The 24,211-nt window shown below is 38.3% G+C and overlaps 1 protein-coding gene across 1 annotated transcript in view; it reads left to right on the top strand.

Annotated features, from left to right (window-relative positions):
* The window catches only part of CTNNBL1 (beta-catenin-like protein 1), a gene marked incomplete at its 5' end in the record, with an annotated part of 138,913 nt that overhangs the window by 41,441 nt on the left and 73,261 nt on the right, over positions 1 to 24,211 (top strand). The window contains 3 exon segments of the mRNA NM_001315760.1: positions 982 to 1,054; positions 1,293 to 1,351; positions 2,811 to 2,959. Of these exon segments, the coding sequence (NP_001302689.1) occupies positions 982 to 1,054; positions 1,293 to 1,351; positions 2,811 to 2,959 (281 nt within the window).

Consider the following 24,211-nt stretch of genomic DNA (forward strand, 5'->3'; position numbering starts at 1 on the left):
GGCGCTAAGGTGATGGAGGTGTTAGCTGAAAGATAAACACTTCCCCTGTCCTTTCCAGGTACAGTAATTATTCGTCAGTTCAAAAACCTGGATAGGCAGCAAGGCTCCTGCTGATTAACAGTCATCTCTATGCCTACATATTAAGGATCAAGGGTACGATAAATAAAAACACATCAGTGAAGCTGGCTCCTCTTTGTGTCCCGTGATCCAAGGGGCCTTCTCCATGGTGAGGTACTTGAGTCTCACCGCTATAGAAGCAGCAGTGTGGCTGACCATGAAGGATGGGCTCTGCAGTAGATGCGTCCCCTCTGCAGCTCCAAGTAGCAGAGCCCGCAGGCTGGGAAAGAACTGTGGGTAATAATTTGGGTGTTAAAATATTAACGCAATTCTGCATATTTAATGTGATTTCCTTTTTAAATAGTAGGCAGATTATGGCCCACCAGCAGATAGGTTTATTATTTCAAATTAAATTTTAAGCATTAAAAAAAAAATCCAAAAGGAGCTACTTTGTTATGACGACATTCAACTAATCTAAACAAGAACTTGCTTTCTTTTCACCTTCTCTGATCATCTATAAGCTAATTTATGATTTTATGATTGTTAGCTTGTGAATGAAGCCTCATGATGGATTTTAGTCGTAAAAGTTCAAAACTTTCCATCATTCATCTGGTTCACATTTGAATTTGTACTATGTGCTAACAATAATCCCTGGACTCAAAATGGGGAATCTGGGAAGGCTTCCCAGAGGAGGTGACATTCTTGTCTGGGTGTGAGGTGTGTGAGAGCCATTGTGTACATCTGCCATTTGCTGTTTTGCTATGTAGTACTTGAGTCTGGTCTCGTTTTTTAACCCTTAACCTGCCTTTTCCCTTTCTAACTTGTATTTCTCTCTACCTCGGATTCTAGTACTTGTGAAAAATGTGTCCTAGGGAAGGAAGCAGGGCCCCTCACGTTCTTCTCATTTCTCCTATTTCCCCACAGGCAAAGATGCCTTTCGATGCCAACAAACTGTATTGCAGTGAAGTGCTGGCCATATTGCTCCAGGACAATGATGGTGAGGCTCCCTCTCAGTATTGATATTCTGTTAGGATAGGAGCCAGGCTTGTTTCAGATCATGACAGCAAGCTCTCTTGCCTTTGGCATCCCCTTGCTCTCCCTCTCGCTCTCTGTGCAGCTTTTGTACTCCGTCAAGCTGTATTGATTTTGTTTGCTGATGTATCAGTGTTAGACGGCTGTAAAATCTGACAGTTAGCTTCATTTTTTTTCTTCCTCTATTTTTTTTCCCCTTTTAGAAAACAGGGAATTGCTTGGGGAGCTGGATGGAATTGATGTGCTTCTTCAGCAGTTATCCGTGAGTAATTCTTAGGCTTCCTGTCTGCCACGAAGATATATGGCTTTCTTTAAATGGGAGGTGGAGCCGGAAATTGTGGGAAGGAGTAAGCCATGTGATGCAAGCCATATGGAGTATGTTGGCAGGTTGAGGTCACGTTGGCAGTGTAAGGTTTGCCTCCTTTTCTTAGTCATTTGCTCTTTATGACCAGATGTCACACTGTGTCTGGTGTGGACTTTCTGAGTCTTCTGATATTTGTCAGTCCAAAAGAGGTGTGCTTCCTGCTTCAGTGTGTATTCTTGGGCCAGGAATAACATATCATTTTCGTTTGACCCACTCCCAAGATTATTCACTCTTTCCTGTCCATCTGCCACGAAAATGGAGCCTATTCATTTAGGATCCACAGCTGCAGGAGTGCAAGTTCAAAGTCAAGTGGAATAAGGGTCATAGAGGAGGACAGGGAAGGATATGGCACTGGAGGCTGGAAAAAGAAATTAGAAATTGCCATTTGCTCATTGTAAGAAACGTAAATCTCATTGAAATGTTGTTCTGCTGGCATTCTGAAAATACTGTTAAGATTTCTTCTATCAAATCTCATCTGTGCTATTCCAAAACCAGGGCTGAAAATAGATATTTGGATAAAATGTTGAGAGTGTTGGGAGTGTCTGAGATGTCAGTTTGCATACAGCTTCCCTCTTGGTGCCAGCAGCCTGAGTGGCTTGGCCTCCACCCCAAAAAATAGGGCTTTGAAATGTGAATCTGCTTCCAATTCTGGGAAAGTTCTTAATCCTGTTCCTGTAAGATTATTGATCATTTTGTAGCAGACTGCATGGGTATGTATACACTGTTAAAAGTCTTTCTTCTTAACATGCCATAGATTTCTGGCAAAGACAAAAGACTTCTGCTTTCAGCTGTTTCCCTGACTTAGAGCTGCAGCTGGTATAGGAGGCAATTCAGTAGCCCTCATGGTTAGGAAACTCGTATATTGAGCCAAGATTTGCCCTTCTGGATTGTGGTTTCTCTGAGGGGGGGAAGAAGTGGGTTGTGGTTGGGTGGGGCAAGTGGAAGTCTTTGGAGGTAGCTGGCAAAGTTGTTTCTTGAGCTGGATGGTGGTTTCAGAGGTGTTCACCTTATTCATTTAGCTGTGCATGTCTTTTAGAGAGTTTTCTACATGGGAGTATATTTCACAATAAAAAAGTTTTGTTAAATCTGCTCCTTGGAGCTATCAATCGCTCATGGATCCAACGGTCAGTTGAATGTTTTGGGTTTTTTGCATGAACTGATAGCCATTAGTTTAATACCTGTGATCAGAAAGTCCAACTTCTCTGAAATAGAAACAGATGAGTATTTTGTTTGGTAAGCTTGTATTTCTTCACTTATAGGGTTGTTGGGGTAGACAGGCTTTGGAACTTGTTGAGTGCTGGTTGATGAAAAGATATTCTCTCATGGTTCTATGCTTTCTGACATCTCTGTTTGACAGGTGTTTAAAAGACACAATCCTAGCACAGCTGAGGAGCAGGAGATGATGGAGAATCTGTTTGATTCACTCTGTTCCTGCCTAATGCTCAGTTCCAATCGTGAGCGCTTCCTGAAGGGCGAGGGTCTTCAGCTGATGAATCTCATGCTCAGGTATGCTTCTTGTGGCCCATTATCTCCTAGCTCTCCTTTTTTTTTTGCCCAACTCCTCACTGTTAGCCTAAATTCCAGAACATGTAGCTATGGTCTTTTATTGAATTTCCTAGATATATAAAACAGGAAAGTCTTAGGTATGTGTGTGGTCTTAAAAGGTATATTTTGGGGAGTTCCCATTGTGGCTTAGCAGGTTAAGGACCCAGTGTTGTCTCTGTGAGAATGCAGGTTCAGTCCCTGGCCTCACTGTGTTAAGGATCTGGTGGTGCCACAAGCTGTGGCCTAGGTCACAGATGCGGCTCAGAATCAGTGTTATCATGACTATGGTGTACACTGGCAGCTGCAGCTCCCATGTGACCCCTGGCCTGGGAACTTGCGAGCGCCACAGGTTCAGCAATTTTTTTTTTTTTTTTTTTTTTTTTTGTCTATTTGTGCCCTATTGTTGTATCATTTGGTAGCAGGACCACTCCATCAAAGGGAATGTTCTTTGCTCCTTAGTGTGTTGGTTTTAGGAAATATAGTCATTAACTTCTAAACATAATCCTATGTTAATTTCTAAACTTAGCCCCATTTTCTTTATATGCCACACAGACAGACCTATATCTGCAATATGTTTGTCCATATTTTTATTATTGACAGCAGAATATAATTCATAGTTTTCATTATACATGGTTTTCGGTAATGAATTCTGCATGTGCTATGTGGTAGCATAGTAGATATAAAAGTGTATTGACAGTTCTAGAACTTTTCTTTATAGTACTTTCTTTGTATATGTTATTATGTATGCTTTAATTCCTTAAAGTTTTGAAGTAGATTATCATGTTAATATATTTCACAGAATCCTAAGTGAAAAGTAAATAGGAGATAGCTTGTCATTGATAGCTCTTTTGAGAAACCTGGCTTGGAAGAGGACTAGAGAAATGGGGTGAAGGGTTAACCAGAGGAGGGAATTGTGTCAGTGGACAGATTTTTTTTTTTAATTGAGAGGTGTGGAGTTCCCGTCGTGGCGCAGTGGTTAACGAATCCGACTAGGAACCAGGAGGTTGTGGGTTCGGTCCCTGCCCTTGCTCAGTGGGTTAAGGATCCGGCGTTGCCGTGAGCTGTGGTTGTAGGTCGCAGACGCGGCTGGGATCCTGCGTTGCTGTGGCTCTGGCGTAGGCCGGTGGCTACAGCTCCAATTGGACCCCTAGCTTGGGAACCTCCATATGCCGCGGGAGCGGCCCAAAGAAATAGCAGAAAGACAAAATAAATAAATAAATAAATAAATAAATAAATAAATAAATTGAGAGATGTGAGAGCGTGTTTCCACGTCTGGAAGACTAACCATTATGGGATTAATTCTTTATGAAATTGAGCCAGAGTCCACAGTCTTAAAATATATTCATGTATACTGAAAATTCTGTTAAACTATTTCTTTGAAAAATTTTAGAATTGATACATATCTATTAAATATAACCTAGAAAAAAAGAGATGCAAAACTACCGGTAAAACACTGATAAGATACTGTGTTTTTGTCTTTAATTTTGGTCAGTTTGTTTAATATGTGTCTTGGTGTATTCTTCCTTGGGTTTATTTTATATGTTACTCGTTGTGTTTCCTGGATTTGAGTGAGTGATTCCTCTCTTATGTTAGGGAAATTTTCAGCTATTATCTCTTCAAATATCTTCTCTGGCCCTTTCTCTTCTTGTTCTGGCACCGCTATAATACAGATTTTGGTGTGTTTAACATTATCCTAGAGTTCTCTTAGACCGTTTTCATTTCTTTTCAATCTTTTTTCCCTTTTTTGTTCTGTGTTAGTGATTTCCACCTTGCTTATTTGTGTTTTTTTGTTTTTGTTTTTTGGGGTCTGCACCCAAAGCATATGGAGGTTTCCCAGGCTAGGAGTTGAATTGGAGCTGTAGCTGCCAACCTACTCCACAGCCACAGCAATGTGGGATCTGAGCTACACTTGCAACCTATACTACAGCTCATGGCAACACTGGATCCTTAACCCACTGATTGAGGCCAGGGATCAAACGCCCATCCTCATGGATACTAGTTGGGTTTGTTAACTGCTGAGCCACAACGGGAACTCCCACTCTTCATTCTTCTGCCTCCTATATCCTGCTGTTGGTTCCTTCCAGTGAATTTCTTATTTCATTTATCATATTTTGCATCTCTGCTTACTTAATCTTTAAATCCTCTATTTCTTTGCTCAGTGTTTCTTGTAATTTATCAATCTTTGCCTCTGGTTTATTTCCAAGATCTTGAATCATGCTTACTACCATTAGTCTAAAGTCTTTTTCATGGAGGTTGGTAATCTCCAGATCACTTAACTACTGGTAAAACACTGATAAGATATTGTGTTAACTGCTTGGCTTATGCAGAAATGAATGACAGAATTCCTGTCTCCAAGAAGCTAAAAAACAGCTCTGTCACCCAAACACAACCCATCTTTGGATGCATATTCCTTGTAGTCTTTTTTCTGTAATTGTTTTCTTTTTTTATTTTTTTTTAATTTTCCCACTGTACAGCAAGGGGGTCAGGTTATCCTTACATGTATACATTACAATTACATTTTTCCCCCACCCTTTGTTCTGTTGCAACATGAGTATCTAGACATAGTTCTCAATGCTACTCAGCAGGATCTCCTTGTAAATCTATTCTAAGTTGTGTCTGATAAGCCCAAGCTCCCGATCCCTCCCACTCCTCCCCCTCCCATCAGGCAGCCACAAGTCTCTTCTCCAAGTCCATGATTTTCTTTTCTGAGGAGATGTTCATTTGTGCTGGATATTAGATTCCAGTTATAAGTGATATCATATGGTATTTGTCTTTGTCTTTCTGGCTCATTTCACTCAGGATGAGATTCTCTAGTTCCATCCATGTTGCTGCAAATGGCATTATGTCATTCTTTTTTATGGCTGAGTAGTATTCCATTGTGTATATATACAACATCTTCCGAATCCAATCATCTATCGATGGACATTTGGGTTGTTTCCATGTCCTGGCTATTGTGAATAGTGCTGCAATGAACATGCGGGTGCACGTGTCTCTTTTAAGTAGCGTTTTGTCTGGATAGATGCCCAAGAGTGGGATTGCGGGGTCATATGGAAGTTCTATGTATAGATTTCTAAGGTATCTCCAAACTGTTCTCCATAGTGGCTGTACCAGTTTACATTCCCACCAACAGTGCAGGAGGGTTCCCTTGTCTCCACATCCCCTCCAGCACTTGTTATTTGTCGATTTATTAATGATGGCCATTCTGACTGGTGTGAGGTGGTATCTCATGGTAGTTTTGATTTGCATTTCTCTTATAATCAGCGATGTTGAGCATTTTTTCATGTGTTTGTTGGCCATCTGTTTATATTCTTTGGAGAAATGTCTATTCAGGTCTTTTGCCCATTTTTCCATTGATTGATTGGTTTTTTTGCTGTTGGGTTGTATAAGTTGTTTATGTATTCTAGAGATTAAGCCCTTGTCAGTTGCATCATTTGAAACTATTTTCTCCCATTCTGTAAGTTGTCTTTTTGTTTTCTTTTTGGTTTCCTTTGCTGTGCAAAAGCTTTTCAGTTTGATGAGGTCTCATGGGTTTATTTTTGCTCTAGTTTCTATTGCTTTGGGAGACTGACCTGAGAAAATGTCAGAGAGTGTTTTGCCGATGTTTTCTTCTAGGAGTTTGATGGTGTCCTGTCGTATATTTAAGTCTTTCAGCCATTTTGAATTTATTTTGTGCATGGTGTGAGGGTGTGTTCTAGTTTCATTGCTTTGCCTGCAGCTGTCCAGGTTTCCCAGCAATGCTTGCTGAATAGACTTTCTTTTTCCCATTTTATGTTCTTTCCTCCCTTGTCAAAGATTAATTGACCATAGGTGTCAGGGTTTATTTCCGGATTCTCTATTCTGTTCCATTGGTCTGTCTGTCTGTTTTGGTACCAATACCACACTGTTTTGATGACTGTGGCTTTGTAGTATTTCTTGAAGTCTGGGAGAGTTATGCCTCCTGCTTGGTTTTTGTTTCTCAGGATTGCTTTGGCGATTCTGGGTCTTTTGTGGTTCCATATAAATGTTTGGATTGTTTGTTCTAGTTCTGTGAAAAATGTCATGGGTAATTTGATAGGGATTGCATTGAATCTGTAGATTGCTTTGGGTGTTTTCTTGTTTTTAACAGCTTTTTAGGCCTACCACACATGTAATTTTCTGTATTTTTTTTTTTTTTTTTGAACTTAACATGCTGTTTCCCATGCCATGATGTAATCTTCATTGGAGTTTTCAGTAACCAAATAATGGACTCTAAAGGAATATAGCTTACTTAGTCTTCCTCTGTTATTGATATTGAGGTTATTTGCAGTGTTCTGCTGTTATAAACAATTCTTCAAAGATAAATTCTAGAATTTTTGTGCTTAAAAAACTATTTTCGTATTTAAGATTATCAAGGTATATGTTTCCAAATTGTCTGCTCTTTAAAGGCTTGTGTAGGCCCGGGGGCACAGTAGACCTCTTTGTTTGTCCTGCGTATAACTTGGATTGATCGAAAAATCTTCCTTTGTGGAATTGTTTTAAAAAATTTATTTTAAAGTGCAAAGAGGGACATTGGAATTATTCAGAGGCCTTTAGTGTTCAGCTGACTTTTGCCAGCTTTACTCTCTGGAGTCTTTTGTTTGTTTATCTTCTTTACCCTTCTAATTGCCTGTCCTTTTGTTGAAATGACCCACCTTCTCTCAAGCAAACAGCGTATAAAGAAGATGCATGTGGCTTCCTGGGCCTACTAACCTTAAAACTATACTCTGCAGGGACTTTTCTCTACACTTCTTAAAGGCCTGAACTGCCAGTGTCTTTGGATGGTTGAGTGCAAATATGAGGTGATGTATTCCTGTAGCATATGGCTTGGAAATGTGCAGCAGTGGGGAGCTGAATAAATAACCAGAAATATGGATTATTCAAACAGGAATGCTGAGATTCTGGGAGCCTAATTAAAAGGGAGCTCCGAAAGACTTAGAAACTGTGCCTCTCTAGGATCTCCTAACTTTTCATTTTTGAGTGCTAAAGTTACTGTTAGATTAATTTTCACATTAATTAGCTATATTAACAGATTCAGCATTTCTTTGATTCTCTTTCCCGTGCTCTTTGTTCTGTGTTATTTTTCTTCTTCAGACTCCCAAATGGAAAGTGTAATTGGGAAGGAATTTTTTTTTTTTTTTTCCAGCTAGATTCATCCTCCCTGATGTTCTAGCAAGAGCAGCAAGGTTGCTCTCTGTCTCGGGGGAACCCTTTCAAAGACTGGGAAGCTGAAACAGGAGAAGTTTACCAAATTTCTGTGGTTCTATTGCCCCCATACTAATCTTTATTTTGATTTCGGCATTCATCAAATAGTTATGAGATACCCACCTGGAGAGGTGGTAGTATGTATATATAGTGTGGAAGAATGGACTGTGGAGTTGAAGGAAATGTGGATTTGGAGCATAGCTCTTTCATTTACTAGTTCTGGATATTTGGTGCATTACTCTAACCTTTCTTTCCTCTGACTCTCACTTTTTCTATCTGAAAAATGGGAGTAACAGTGCCAAATTTACAAGGATTTTGTGGGAATTAGACAATATAAATTAGGACAATTCTGCAGTTACTAAAACATTGATATAGGTGCTATGTTAACTTACTATGTTAAGTACTAGGCTTATAAGGACAAGAGCAAGGCAGGATTCTTGCCATCACAAAACTCAGCAGCTAGTGTGGGAGGCCGACATTAAAGAACTGTAATATTTAATGTGTTAACTATTAAGAGGAATGGTTAATTTTGAATGCCCACACCCTGTGAAATATTATTTTTGCATTTCTTATTATTGCTAAGGAAAGGTCACCAATAAGATAATCATACATTTATATACACAAATTATCACACACATATACTACTCAATTTAATATTTTTTCACCTTTATAGAAGCATAATTTATATACAATAAAACACTCATTTTAAATATATGATTTTGGAGTTCCCATCATGGTGCAGTGGAAACGAATCCGACTAGGAACCATGAGGTTGCGGATTCAATCCCTGGCCTCGCTCAGTGGGTTAAGGATCCGGTGTTGCCATGAGCTGTGGTGTAGGTCGCAGACACGGCTCAGATCTGGTGTTGCTGTGGCTCTGGCATAGGCCGGCAGCAGCAGCTCCGATTGGATCCCTAGCCTGGAAACCTCCATGTTCCATGGGTGTGGTCCTAAAAAAAAAAAAAGTTAAATAAATAAATAAATAAATGTACAGTTTTAATTTTGGCAAACTTATACCTTTGTTTTCCACCACAATAAAGATAATGGAATGCAAGCAAGATACTGTTGATTTTTTAAACATGCACAACATGAGAGTTGTGAGTTAAGTTTTATTTGGGGCAAAATGAAGACTATATCTTCAGTTGCTCCGAAGGGGATGGGGAGGTCAGTATTTTGGTGAAGAGAGCTATGTGCAATCAAGCACACATTTTGGCTGAGGGTTGCTGCCTGTCACAAGAAGGTTGCTGTTAGTCATGAGGAACAGATGTCTCTGTTAATGATTTCACTGTTTTTCTAGATATGAGAAGATGCAGGAAATTATGCTCATAAAATCTTCTCCCGCCCTCACACCATACACGAAAATAAACTCAATATGGCTTAAAGACAAGTATAAGACATGACACCGTAAAACTCCCAGAAGAGAGCATAGGCAAAAACATTCTCTGACAAATCGTAGCAATATTTTCTTAGGTCAATCTCCCAAGCAAAAGAAATAAAAGCAAAAATAAAGGAATAGGACCTAATCAAACTTAAAAGCTTTTGCACAGCCAAGGAAACCATAAACAAGACAAAAAGACAACCTACGGAAAGGGAGAAAATATCTGCAAATGATGTTACTGACGAAGGATTAATTTCCAAAATATACAAACAGCTTATATTACTCAATATAAAAAAACAAACAAACAAACCACCCAATCAAAAAATGGGCAGAAGACCTAAATAGACGTTTCTCTGAAAATGGCCAATAGGCATGTGAAAAGATGCTCAACATTGCTAAGTATTAGAGAGATGCAAATCAAATTAAAATGAGGTATCACCTTATATCCATTAGAATGACCATCATCAAAAAGTCTGTGAATAAATGCTAGAGAGGGTGTGGAGAAAAGGGACTCCTCCTATACTGTGGGAATGTAAACTGGTACAGTCACTATGGAGAACAATATGGAGGTTAAACTAAAAATAGACTTACCATAGGATCCAGCAGTCCCATTCCTAGGCGTATATCTGGAAAAATGAAAACTCTTAAGTTCGAAAAGATACATGCACCCCAGAGTTCACTGCAGCACTGTTTAAAATAGACAAGACATGGAAGCAACTTAAGTGTCCATTGATAGATGAATGGATAAAGATGATGTGATGTACACACACACACACACACACACACACACACACACACACACCTGGAATACTACTCAACTGTAAAAGAGAATGAAATATTGCCATTTGCAGCAACATGGGTGGACCTAGAGATTATCATATTAGGTGAAGTAAATCAGACAGAGAAAGGAAAATATCATAAGATATCACTTCTTTGTGGAGACCCCAAAAAAATGATACAAATGAATTTATTTACAAAACGGAAACCAACTCTTAGACATAGAAAACATATTTATGGGTACCAAAAGAGAAAGGGTTGGGTGAGGGATAAATTAGAAGTTTGGGATTAATATACTACTATATACAAAATAAACCACAGGGGCCTATTGTATAGCACAGGGAGCTATATTCGATATCTTGTGACAACTTGTAGAAAAGAATCAGAAAAATAATATATGTATATGTAACTGAGTCCCTTGACTGTATGCCTGAAACTAACACAACACTGTAGATCAACTAATCAGCTCTACTTCAATACCAACAAAAAAATCTCCTGTTCTGCCAGTTCTTTCCAGCACACAGAGGGCCTCATTTCCTACCTCTGCCCTGAACTCCTTTCAGGGTGTGTTGAAGGTTAGCAACTCCAGTGGTTAGTGACCACTTGCAGAGGCAGAGGGCAAATGATGACTTGTAATTGGCAGTACATAGTTTTATATTTTGTCGTAGCGATGGTAAAAAGTTTAAAAGAAACAAAATAATGTGTTTTATATAACACAAGATATTATAAATCATTATTTCAACATGTAATCAATGAAAAATATTATTAGGCCATTTTACACTCTTTTTTTCACACTAGGTCTTTGAAATCCAGTGTGTACATTACATTTACGTCTCAGTTCAGTGCTGTTTCATTAAAGTATTTGATGTGTATTTAGATTTCATACAGTTTTCAGTTGAAAAAGTGGATTCCCATACTTAGTTTTCTCCAAACATACTTAAATGTTTCCCAATAACTGAATCAAGTATCAATTTTTAAATTTAAACTTAAATTTTTTTAAATTAAGTTTAAATTTTAGTTTCTCAATTTAAATCTGAAATTCTGCATTTCAGATGCTCAGTGGCTGCCTGTGGCTAGTGGCTACCATATTGGACAATGCACATATGGATCATTTTTATCACCCTCCACGATTTCCTTGATCCCTTTTTCAGTCAGTTCCCACCAATCCACCTTTGGCCCCAGGCAACCACTGTCATTCTAGAATCTCATATAAGTAGAATCCTACTGTATGTGTTTTGTTCAGCTTATTTCACTCAACAGATTATGAGGTTCATTCATTTTGCACATAAGAGTAGTGTTTCTTTTTTGGCTGTCCCCACAGCACGTGGAAATTCTCTGGCCTGGGATTGAACCCACACCACAGCAGTGACCATGCCAGATCCTTAACCCACTGAACCAGGAGGAAACTCTGTAGTGTTTCTTTTTTAAGCTTAGTAGTATTCCATTACATTTCTGCATTCCAGCCTATTGGTTTGTTTATTCACCTCTTGATGGATATTCGGATTGTTTCCATTGTTTTGCTATTATGAATAAAGCTGCTTAAAAGTCTTTGGATAGGAGTTCCCGTCGTGGCACAGTGGTTAACGAATCCAACTGGGAACCATGAGGTTGCGGGTTTGATACCTGGCCTTGCTCAGTGGGTTAAGGATCCGGTGTTGCCGTGAGCTGTGGTGTAGGTTGCAGACGTGGCTCAGATCCCACATTGCTGTGGTTCTGGCGTAGGCCGGTGGCTACAGCTCCGATTCGACCCCTAGCCTGGGAACCTCCGTATGCTGCAGGAGCAGCTCAAGAAAAAGGCAAAAAGACCCCCCCCCCAAAAAAAAAGTCTTTGGATAAACATATATTTTCATTTCTCTCAAAGTACACAGGAGTAGAATGACTGGGTCATATAGTAAATATAGTTTACTATTGGAAACTACCAAGCTGTTTTCCAAAATAATAGTATTATTTTATATTCTTAACAGCAAGGCATGAGAATTCCAATTGCTCTATTTCTGCCTTAGTACTTGGTATTGCAGATTTTAGTTTTAGCCGTTAGAGTATGTATTGTGGCTTTAACTTGCATGTAACTGATGACTAAGATTGTTGAGAGTCTTTTCATGTTCATATTGACCTTTCTTACATCTTTTGTTAAAGTCAAGCCTTTGTTCAAACCTTTTGTCTAAATGTTATTTGGTTTGTCTTATTGAGTTTTAAGTGTTCTGTATACAAGTCTTTGTCAGATACATGTTTTGGAAATATTTTTCCTAGTTTGTGGCTCGCCTTTTCATTTTTTAGCAGTGTCTTTTTAAAGAGCAAATTACTTTGATAAAGTCTAAAAAAATTTTTTTAGTTGTGTTTTTGATGTGATATATAAAACTGTGTTTGCCTAAACCAAGGCCTCAAAGTGTTTGTGTCATAATTTTTTCTATAAGTTTTCAGTTGTAGATTTTATAGTTAAAAATCTATGATCTACTTTAAGTTAATTTTTGTATATGGTGTGTGAGGTCTGAATTGAGGTTCTTGGTTTTATTATTTCTGCGTATAGATGTCCAGTTCTGACAGCATTTATTGCAGATTATCCACATTCCATTTAATAGATTTTACACTTTTGTCAGAAATCAATTATCTTATATGTATGGGTTTATTTCTATGCTTTCTGTTCTGCTCCATTGATCTATGTGGCTTATCTTTTTGCCAGCACAACCCTATTTTGTTTTTTGGTTTTTTTTTGTCTTTTTGCTATTTCTTTGGGCCGCTCCCGTGGCATATGGAGGTTCCCAGGCTAGGGTTAATCGGAGCTGTATCCACTGGCCTACGCCAGAGCCACAGCAACGCAGGATCCGAGCCGCGTCTGCAACCTACACCACAGCTCAGGGCAACGCCGGATCGTTAACCCACTGAGCAAGGGCAGGGACCGAACCCGCAACCTCATGGTTCCTAGTCGGATTCGTTAACCACTGCGCCACGACGGGAACTCCAGCACAACCCTATTTTGACTTTATAGTTAAGTCTTAAAATTGCGTGGTCTGTATTCTTTTACTTAATATCTTTTTAAAGATAGTTTTAACTTCTAATTCAGTAGTCCCTTTGTCTTTCTGTATGAATTTTAGAGTCATCCTGTCAATTTGTAGGAAAACCCTATTGGGGTTTTGCTTGGTATTGTACTGAATCTGTAGGTTCTTTCGGGAAGGATGGACATCTTTGCAGTAATGAGTCTTCTAGTCCATGAACATGGTATATTTCTTCACTTATTTAGGTCTGATTTCGTTCATCAGTGTTCTGATTTTTTTTTTTTTTTTTTTTTTTTTTTTTTCTTATATTTAGGTTTCGATTAGCCCCCCCCCCCCCCCCCCCCCCCCCCCCCCCCCCCCCCCCCCCCCCCCCCCCCCCCACTCCAGTGTTCTGATTTTTTTAAGACAATTTGATATTCTATATTTTCTTAGAAATTTTCAATTTCATAGACTCTCAAGTTTATTAATACAACTTGTCCTTGTATTTGTGTAATTCTTTTCTGTATTTTCCATTTCATTTCCTCTTCTTCATTTTCTCTACTTTATATTTGTTTTATAATTCTTAATGCTTTCTATTTGAATTTCCCTGCTTTCTTCCTTAGTCAGATTTGTTAGGTAGAAGTGATTGAGATTGTTTTTGCTTTTGGTTTGGCATTTCGTTTATTTGTACATTTTTTGCCTTCTCAGTAATTTTTTTTTGTCTTTAATTCTTTTTTCTTTCTTTCCATTTATTGTGTTGCCTTTTTTCCAAAATTCTGAATTGAATGATTAATGCTTTTAAAAATAAAAACACTTAAGGTTAAAAATTTCCTCTTAAAATTGCTTAGCTTTATCAGATATTTTAAAGTGGTTAAGTCTTATTTTCTTATTATATTTATAGAGTATATAGACTGGAATATATCTGCTTTTCTGAATTTTAGGCTTAATATATTTTTGGCCTTATGGCTAGTTTTGGAGTATATTCCATGGCCATTTAGAGTTTGTGTTCCTGGGGTATAAAGTATTGTATCTCCTAAATCAATTTTTAAAATACATTTTAGCTTTTCTGTATCTTTAAAAAAAAAAAAACGAATCTGTCAAATTCTGAAAGTAGTATTAGTCTCTCACTATAATTGTGGGAATTTTTTTCATACTTCTTGAATATTTTTTTTTTCTTTTTACAGATACACCTAATGGCACATGGAAGCTCCCAGACTAGGGGTCAAATGGGAGCAGCAGCCTATGCCGCAACCATAGCAACACCAGATCTGAGCCACATCTGTGACCTCTGCTGTAGCTTGTGGCAGTGCTAGATCCTTAACCCACTGAATGAGGCCAAAGATTGAACCTGCATCTTCACAGAGACAACATTCAGCACTTAACCTGCCATGCCACACGGGAACTCCATATTTTTTTTTAATTTTTTGCTTGTTACATTCTAACTCATTTATTCAGCAAATAAATGCTAGTTTTATTTTATTCTTGAATTGTATATTTTGTCAATATTAAATAGCCCTCTTTGTTACAGGTAATAAATTTGCCTTGAATTCATTTATAATTCTGTATTTATCTATTGTATCCCTTCCTATTTTTTTTTTTTTTTTTGTCTTTTGTCCTTTTTTAGGACCGCACCTGTGGCATATGGAAGTTCCCAGGCTAGGAGTCTAATCAGAGCTACAGGTACTTGCCTACACCACAGCCATAGCAACGCCAGATCCAAGCCACGTCTGTGACCTACACCACAGCTCATGGCAATGCTGGATCCTGAAACCACTGAGCGAGGCCAGGAATCGAACCTGCAACCTCATGGTTCCTAGTCAGGTTCATTTCCACTGTGCCACGACGGGAACTCTGCTATCATTTTTATCTTTAACTTTTTATCTCATTTTCTATTATATGTGACTCTTGTTAAGAGCATGTAGCTGGGTTTTTTGGATTTTAGTCTTATGTGAGAGTTTGTTTTTAAGTAGATGAGTTTAATGCACTTGTTTCGGTTGCAATAACGGTTATAATTGGCCTGTTTATTTTGTTCAAATGATTTCCTTGATAGTTCTATTTTGTCTTTTCATTCTTTTATCATTTTCCTTTTTCTGTGGAAATATGGAAATTATTTCTTTTCTGTTAGTGAAATTTACTTTTTTTAAAATGAGGCTTTATTTATTTGTCTATCAACGTTCAAAACAATACCAAATCCTTTTAGGATTTGTTCTCTGCCTAATTCTCCTATGGCCATCACTTCTCATTCTCCTTTTTCCACCCATTTACATTCTACTCTCTAAACCAAACTATTTAAGATTCCTTAACAGATTTTATTATTTTCTCTGGGTGACTTCACCCTTGATGTTTAGGCTAAACTTCTTTAAGAAGCCTCTGTCCCTATATCAGTTCTCCTAGCCCTGTCCTTACACCCATCCCACCAAGATTTTGAGATTAGGCTCTGGCATCCCATGCATCTCTGTGAGAGCACTTGCCACCCTGTGTGGTAAGCATCTGTTTGTTCCTGACTGTTCTGTAAGACACTTGAGAGCAGAGACCAGGTTTTCCTCTTTATATCCCCAGAATGTAGTAATAATATATACTAGGCTCCCAGTAAATATTTTCTCTCTCTGTTTTTTTGTTTGTTTGTTTTTGGTCTATTTAGTTCCCAGGCTAGGGGTTGAACCGGAGCTGTAGCTGCCGGCCTACACCACAGCCACAGCAACACCAGATCCGAGCCTTGTCTGCGACCTATACCACAGTTCATGGCAATGCCGGATCCTTAACCCACTGAGCGAGAGGCCAGGGCTCGAACCTGCATCCTCATGGAAACTAGTCAGATTTGTTTCCGCTGAGACATGATGGGAACTCCCCAGTAAGTATTTTCTAAATGAATAGGAAAAAAAATCTGGGGTATTTTTGCTATTTACAATTATTGGATCATAGAATTCCTGACAGATCCCGTGAATAGATCCAAAGAATTAGGCGTGACTTTTAAAAACCATGGAGATGAGAATGCAATCTCCTGCCTGGAGATATTTAGTCCTATTTTCCTATGTGAAATTTTTTAGTGTGTGAAGAACATAACATAAGCCACAGGGTGATTGAGAACCTGATCTTCAAGGCTCCAGGGAAGCCAGGCATCAGCTGTGGCACTGGGCTCACTGCCCTGTTTGGCCTGTGCCCATGCTGGGCTTTAGGGCAGAAGCCAGCACAAGTGTCCACACTTCAGCTTATCCCCCTTTAGAACGCTTGACCCTCTCCACAGTCTCCTTCCATCCTCCTCCTAGGTATTTCATGGCTATGGCTTGGATATTCATGTCTTTCTTTTCTTTAATTGAAGTATAGTTCAGGTACAGTTTCGGGTTAGTTTCAGGTATACGGCAAAGTGATTTAGTTATACATACACATATATCTTTTTTCAAATTTTTTCCCTTATAGGTTATTAGAAAATACTGAGTATAGTTCCCTAGGTACTCATTTTTTACAACCTTTCTACTCAAGATTCAAAGAAGTCCTTTGTGCATGTTTGTAGTGTTTCTGCCTTTGTTTCAGAGGATTGTTTGTCTATACGGCTTTGCCCTTGCCTCACAGGCCTTTCCCTCTGGTTTTCTCTTGCACCCCAGGGTTAGTTCAGTTGTCAGGTGACTTTTTTTCCATTCCCGTGTTAAGAGCATCTGGATTTCACAGTGCTTGACAGAATCAATAAGAAAAAAAAAAAGGCAATTTTTTTGGTTTGTTTTCTCTCTCTGCCAACGGACAGATGAAGACATTTTAAGAAAGAAGAAGAGATTGCTGAAGTGATATTTAAAAATGGAACTCATGCTGAGAAAAAAGCAGCAGGTAGCCATCCTAGACTATAAGAACTCAAAAAAAAGGTGGGGGGGGGACTCTTCTCATTTGGCCAGAGTGTTTGATAAGGAAAGAAAAGAGGTGAGGGTGGGAGCCCCAGAGCCTCCTGGACGTGGAGAACTGTGCACTGAAAGGAAGAAAGAGCCAGGGTCCCTGAATGTCAGGCAGCCTGACCTCATTCTTTTGGTTTTGATAATCAAGAGTCAGGGTACAGAGAGGATCCTTGGATCCTTGGATAGCAGCAGGAGAGGTAAGATGTGAGCGTGAACCGAATGGTATTTTGGTAGTCAAGAATAGTAGAGAGAAATTTAGGAGAGTTACAATTTATTGTGCAGTTTAACAAGTGATGGGATTTATTAGAGTATCCAGTTCACAGAAATAAAGCTATATTAAACTTATGTGGGAATGGCCCATTTTAAAATTTAGCAGAAAATGAGGGTGGAGCTATAAAAATGCCCTCCTTGCCCCCAGATGGAGAATGGTTTGCCATTTCCATGTTCTTAGTTATAGATGTTTCTCTTTGGTAAGATGTTGCTACAAATGTAAGATTTCAGTATATCAGGTTTAATTATAGATTCCACTCCAGATCATTTGCTTCTTACCTCCACAAAGCCCTTTTTAACAGTATGTTCTTATATCAGATGGTTCAGTGTTCTTTAAGAAACAACAAAGCCAGTGGGAGACAGAGAATTACATTGTCAGTTTTCTTGAAATTGTTGACATGAAGCTTATTACTTCTGTTGTAAAACCCTGTTCCAGTTAGAAAAAGAAGAGACCACCAGTGATCCCAAGGGATGTGTACAATTGCAGCTTGGGGTTGTGTAGCAGAAATACAGTGAACACCCATCTTGATTATAACCCCCAACATGCCAAAAAAAAAAGAAAAGAAAAGAAAAGAAAGGGAAAAGTTCATAGATACATCCATTGCAAGAACCACCAATTTTTCTTCCCTTGAGGTTTTCTTCAGTAAGATTTTCCTTAATCTAAAGAAAAGGAGAAAAAAAAAATTAAAAATCTATAACAAAGGAAACGAATAAAATGGTGATGTATGCCATCCGTAAAGGAAGTCTTTGCAGGCCCAATTCTGGCATGTAAATTTGTACCAAAGCGTATAGGTAGGTAGGCCAGCCTGGGGAATTGTTTTTAACCTTGAAATTTTATGTCTTTGGCTTTGTTCTTTACTGGTTTTGTCCCCAATGAACATGTGAGGATCTAAACTCTATTGCATTTTTATTCTTGTGGTCCTTTACCAAAGTTTTGTTTTGGTGATGATGGTATTATTGTTGTTGTTGCTTTAAGAGCTAGAAACTTTTCTTCTGATCTTCAGTCTCCAGATTCAACTACAAAAGCAGAATAATAGGGCAAATCTTTAAGAAGTTAGCGGTGCCTCCTGATGGAGCTGTATCCAATTTGTGCTCCAAGTTGAACATATAGATCTTGCCTGTTGCTGTTTGTCCAACAGGCATTCGTTTCCCCACTCACTGAATATTCTGACTTATATGAATAATAGTAGTCTGCACCTGTTCTCTTGGAACCGGAAGGAGGCTTCAAAAGCATAAAGTAAACCTTCCAACACCCCTCCAGGCTGATGTTGCCTCTTCATAAATGGGAAAGGGCTGTGCCAGAGAAGGCAGATTACCGGGCAGGAAATGGTGTAGGACCTCTCTGTGAGCTCTTCCTTTAGCTTCATAGCCGTTCATCATTCCAGTTAAGCTGCACATATTTGAAGTGTACAATGAGATGAGTTTTGCAATATGTGTAGACCATCACACCATCATCACAAGCTTGATATTTATCATACCTGTTTCCTTGTGCTCCTTTGTAATCCATAACTCCTTTTCCCTACTTCAGTGTCTCCAGGCAACTATTGATTTTCTTTCTGTCTATTATAGTTTAGTTTGCATTTTCTAGAATTTTATGTAAATGGAATCATATGGTATGTACTCTTTTTATGGTGTGATCCATTTAACTCACTACAATTATTGTTTGAGATTCTGCCGCATGTAGTTTGTCCCTTTTGAATGGATATATGTCTATGTAAAGCTAGTTTACCTTGCTGTACTCCCGAACCTAACACAACATTGTAAGTCAACTACAATGAAATTTAAAAAAACAACAACAACAATTTTTCCCTTTTTCTTTGCTGGGTAGTGTGCTATTTTATGAATATATCACAGCTTGTTTATTCGCTTATTAATGGACATTTAGATTTTTGGTTTTTTGCTCTTAAGAAGAAAGCTACTATTGATATTCATGTGCAAATCTTTGGTTAGACATGTTTTTCATTTCCCTTGGATAGATACCTGTCAGTTGAATGTCTGGATCCCATGATAGAAACATATATGGTTAACTTTTTAAGACAGTGCCAATCTATTTTACAAAATGGTTCTACCTTTTTTACATTCTCACCAGCTGTGTATGGGACTTCCTTCGTTCCACATTCTCGATAATACTTCGGAAAGTCAGTGTTATTATCTGTTTTAGTCATTCTAGTGGGTGTGTATACGTATCTTTTTGTGGTTTTTATTTAAATTTCTCTTGTGGCTAATGATACTGGCTATCTTTTCATGTGCATATTACCACTAACATATCTTCTTTGGTGTCATATGTTCAAATCTTTTACCCATTTGAGGCGGTGGGTAGTGTTGAATTATAACAGTTCTTTATATGTTATAGATACAATCTTTTGTTAGATATGCTTTACAAATATTTTCTCCCAGTCCATAGCTTGCCTTTTCATTTTCATAACATATTCTATTTAAAAGTTCTAAATTTTTATAAAGTATAATTTTTTTCATTTGTTCCAGTGATTTTTTTTTTCTGTTCAAGTAAACTTGAGTAGTTTATGTCTTTCAAGGAATTCATTTATCTAAGTAGTAGGACTTATTGGCATAAAGTTGTTTGTGAATATTCCCTTATCATCCTTTTGATACTTCAGGGATGTGCCCTCAGTTATTCCTAATGTTGGTCATTTGTGTCTTTTTGTGTGTGTGTGATCAGTCTGGCTGGAGGTTTATTAATTTTGTTGATCTTTTCAAAGAATCAGTTTTTGTTTTCATTGATATCTACTTTTTTTGGTTTTCTATTGCAATGGTTTCTGCTCTGATCTTCATTATTTCTTTTGTTCTGATTACTTAGGGTTTAGTTTGCTATCTTCTGATTTCTCAAGATGGGAATTTGAGATCTCAGACTTGAAATCTGTATTATCTAATATATGTTTAATGTTGTAAATTTCCCTCTAATTATAGCTTTAAGCCTTGTCACACATGTTTTGATATGTTATATGTTCAGTTCAAAATACTTTCATTCAGTTCAAAATACCTTCTGATTTCTCTTTTGATCTCATCTTTGACCCAGGAGCTATTTAGAAGTGTGTTGTTTAGTTTTCAGATACTTGAGGATTTCCAGAATCTTTCTGCTTTTGATTTCTACTTTAATACCATTGTCATCAAGGAACATGTTTTGGGAGTTCCCGTCATGGTGCAGAAGAAACAAATCCGACTAGGAACCACGAGGTTGCAGGTTTGATCCCTGGCCTCGCTCAGTGGGTTAAGGATCTGGTGTTGCCATGAGCTGTGGTGTAGGTCTCAGACATGGCTCGGATCCCACATTGATGTGGCTCTGGCGTAGGCTGGCAGCTGTAGTTCTGATTAGACCACTAGCCTGGGAACCTCTATATGCCGCAGATGCAGCCCTAAAAACACAAAAACAAACAAACAAAAAAACAAAACAAAACAAAAAACAAGAACATACTTTGTATGATTTCTTTTTTTTTTTTTTTTTTTTTTTTGCCACTGCATACAGCAGCTTAATGTGGGATATCAATTCCCAGACCAAGGATTGAGCCTCAGGAGTGAAAGCAATGAATCCTAACCACTAGAGGACCAGGGAACTCCCAAATCTTTTTAAGTTTATTGAGACTTGTTTTTGGCCCAGATAGTCTGTGTTGCTAAATATTCCTTGTGCACTTGAAAAGAATGTATATTCTGCTGTTTTGGGGTGATATGTTTTATAAATATCAGTTAGGGTAAGTTGGCTGTGATGTTCAAGGCTTCTGTATCCTTATAGATTTCTGTCTACTTATTCTATCGGTTATAGAGAGAGGTGTTGAAACCTCTGACTATAATTGTGGTTATATATGTTTCTCTTGAGTTCTATCAGTTTTTCATGCATATGGAGCTTCATGCATATGGAGGTTCTTTAAGGTGCTTAAATGTTTTAGGAATATATGTTCTCTTGCTTAATTGACTCTTTTATCATTTTGAAATGATTCTATTTTCTTGATAATGTTATTTGATCTGAAATTGACTTTGTTTGATATTAATATAGGCATCACAGCTTTCTCTTGATTAGTGTTAGCATAGTATATCTCCTACAGTGGATAATAGACTAAATTTTGTACTACTTGCTCCCAACAGTCATATACTGAAGCCCTCTTTCAAAATGACAGTATTTGGCTATAGGGCCTTTAAGAAGTAATTAAGGTTAGGAGCTCCCGTCGTGGCTTAGTGGTTAATGAATCCGACTAGGAACCACGAGGTTGCGGGTTCAATCCCTGGCCTTGCTCAGTGGGTTAAGGGTCCGGCGTTGCCATGAGCTGTGGTGTAGGTCACAGACATGGCTCGGATCCTGCGTTGCTGTGGCTCTGGCGGAGGCTGGCAGCTACAGCTCCAATTGGACCCCTAGCCTGGGAACCTCCATATGCCACAGGAGCAGCCCAAGAAATGGCAAAAAAGACCAAAAAAAAAAAAAAAGAAAAAAGAAAAAGAAGTAATGAAGGTTAAATGAGGTCATAAGGGTAGGGCTCTAATCTAATAGAACTGGTGATCTTACATGAAGAGGAAAAGACATGTGAGTGCATGCACACAGAGAAAAGGCCATGAGGACATAGTGAGGAGACAGCCACCTGCAAGCCAAGGAGGGAGGTCTCATCAGAAATCAACCTTGCTAGGACCTTGATCTTGGACTTTCAGCCTCCAGAACTGTGAGGAAATATATTTCTGTTGTTTAAGCCACCTCGTCATTGGTATTCTGTTATGGTAGCCCTAGCAGACTAATACACCATCCTTTATTTTTACCTGTGTATCTTCATATTTAAAGTACGTTTCTTTGTGGACAGTTTACATTTGGGTCTTCTTTTTTATCAGTAACAATTTCTTCTCTTTATTTGAATTGTTTAGGCCATTTATATTTAACGTGATTGTGGACATGGTGGTTTATGGTTGGGTTTAAATCTACCCTCGTGGGGTTCCCCCCCCCCTTTTTTTTGCTCTGTCTACCTTCTTTTATTTTTTTATTTTTTAGGGCTACAGCCTTCCTTCCTCCCTCCCTTCCTTCCTTCCTATTTTTTTTTATCCATGCCTGCAGCGTGTGGAAGTTCCTGGGCCATGGATCAAACCTATGCCATAGGAGTGACCTGGGCTGCTCCAGTGTCAACACCAGATACTCACCCACAGCACCATAAGGGAGCTCCTTGTCTGCATTCTTTTAGATTAACTATATTTTTGGTTTTTCCATTTTATTTTCTGAGGTGGCTTGTTAGCTCTTCCACTTTGCCTTTTTAGTGGTAGTTTTAAGGTTTATAGTATACATCTTTAACTTATCACAACTGTCTTCAAGTAGTACCATTTCAGCTATAGTGTAAGAACCTTCCAACAGTAAATTTCCATTTCTCCCTCCTGATTTTTGTGCTACTGTCAAATGTTTTACTTCTGCATATGTTATAAATCCCATTATACACTGTTGTTCTTTTTGTTTAAGTGGTCAATTATCTTTTAAAGAGATTTCTTTTAAGTAAGAAAAAGATCTTTTGGGGGCATGCCGCAACTTGATGTGGGGATATCAGTTCCCAGACCAGGGACTGAACCTGGGCTGTAGCAGTGAAAGCACTAAATCCTAGCCTTCAGGGAATGCCCCCAAATAGACTTTTATATTTACGCACGTATTTGCCATTGCCAATGCTCTACATTCCTTTGTGTAGATCAAGGTTTCTACCTGGGTGTCAATTCTTTTCTTCCCAAATGATTTTCTTCATCATCTTTTTTTGCCTCACCATGGCATGTGGAAGTTCCCAGGCCAGGGAGCAGACCCAGGGCACTGCAGTGACAACACTAGATTCTTAACCTATTGACCACAAGGGAATTCCCTTCCTTCAGCATCTCTGGTAGTGCTGGTTTATTGATAATGACTTCTGTCAACTTGTGTATGTCTGAAAAAGTATTTGCCTTCACCTTTTATTTATTTTCACCAGGCATAGTGTTCTAGATTAATAAGTTGTTTTCTTCTTTGAATACTCTGAATGTTGCTCCACTGACTTCTGGATTGCTTAGTTTGGAATGAGAGGTCTGCTGTCATTCTCACGTGTTCTTCTGTATGTAATGTGTCTCTTTTTTCTGGATGTTTTAAGAATTTTTCTCTGTATCATTGATTTTGAATTTATGATGTCCGTTGGTATCATTTCCTTTACATCTCTTGTATTTGGGATTCATTGAGCTTCTTGGATCTGTGAATTTATAGTTTTCATCAACTATGGAAAATTTTTAATTATCATATTTTCAAATATTTTTTCTGCCCCATCCTCCTTTCAGGAACTCCAATTATGTGTAAAGTCAGCCCTTGAACAACATGGGTCTGAACTGCATGGGTCCACTTACACACAGATTTTTTTTTAATCCTAAATACTGTAGTACTGCATGATCTGGATGTCGAGGAACTGTATATATGGAAGAACCATGAATATGGAGGGCCAACTATAAAATGCATATTTTTGACTGTGCACAGGGTTGGTGCCCCAACCTCCACATTGTTTAAGGGTCACCTGTATTTTCGGCTGTTTGGAATTGTCCAAGCACAGCTCACTGGTGATCTCTTCATTTTTTCAGTCTTTTTTTCTTTCTGTGTTTTATTGTATATAGTTTCTATTGTTATGTATTTGAGCTCACTCTTCTTCTACAGTGTGTAATCTGCAGTTAATCTCATCCAGTGTATTTTTCATCAAACATTGTATTTTTCTTCTCTAGGTATTCAATTTAGGTCTTTTTTGTATCTTTCCTGTTTCTA

The sequence above is a fragment of the Sus scrofa genome, chromosome 17 (assembly GCF_000003025.6).
Source record: "Sus scrofa isolate TJ Tabasco breed Duroc chromosome 17, Sscrofa11.1, whole genome shotgun sequence".
Lineage (NCBI taxonomy): Eukaryota > Metazoa > Chordata > Mammalia > Artiodactyla > Suidae > Sus > Sus scrofa.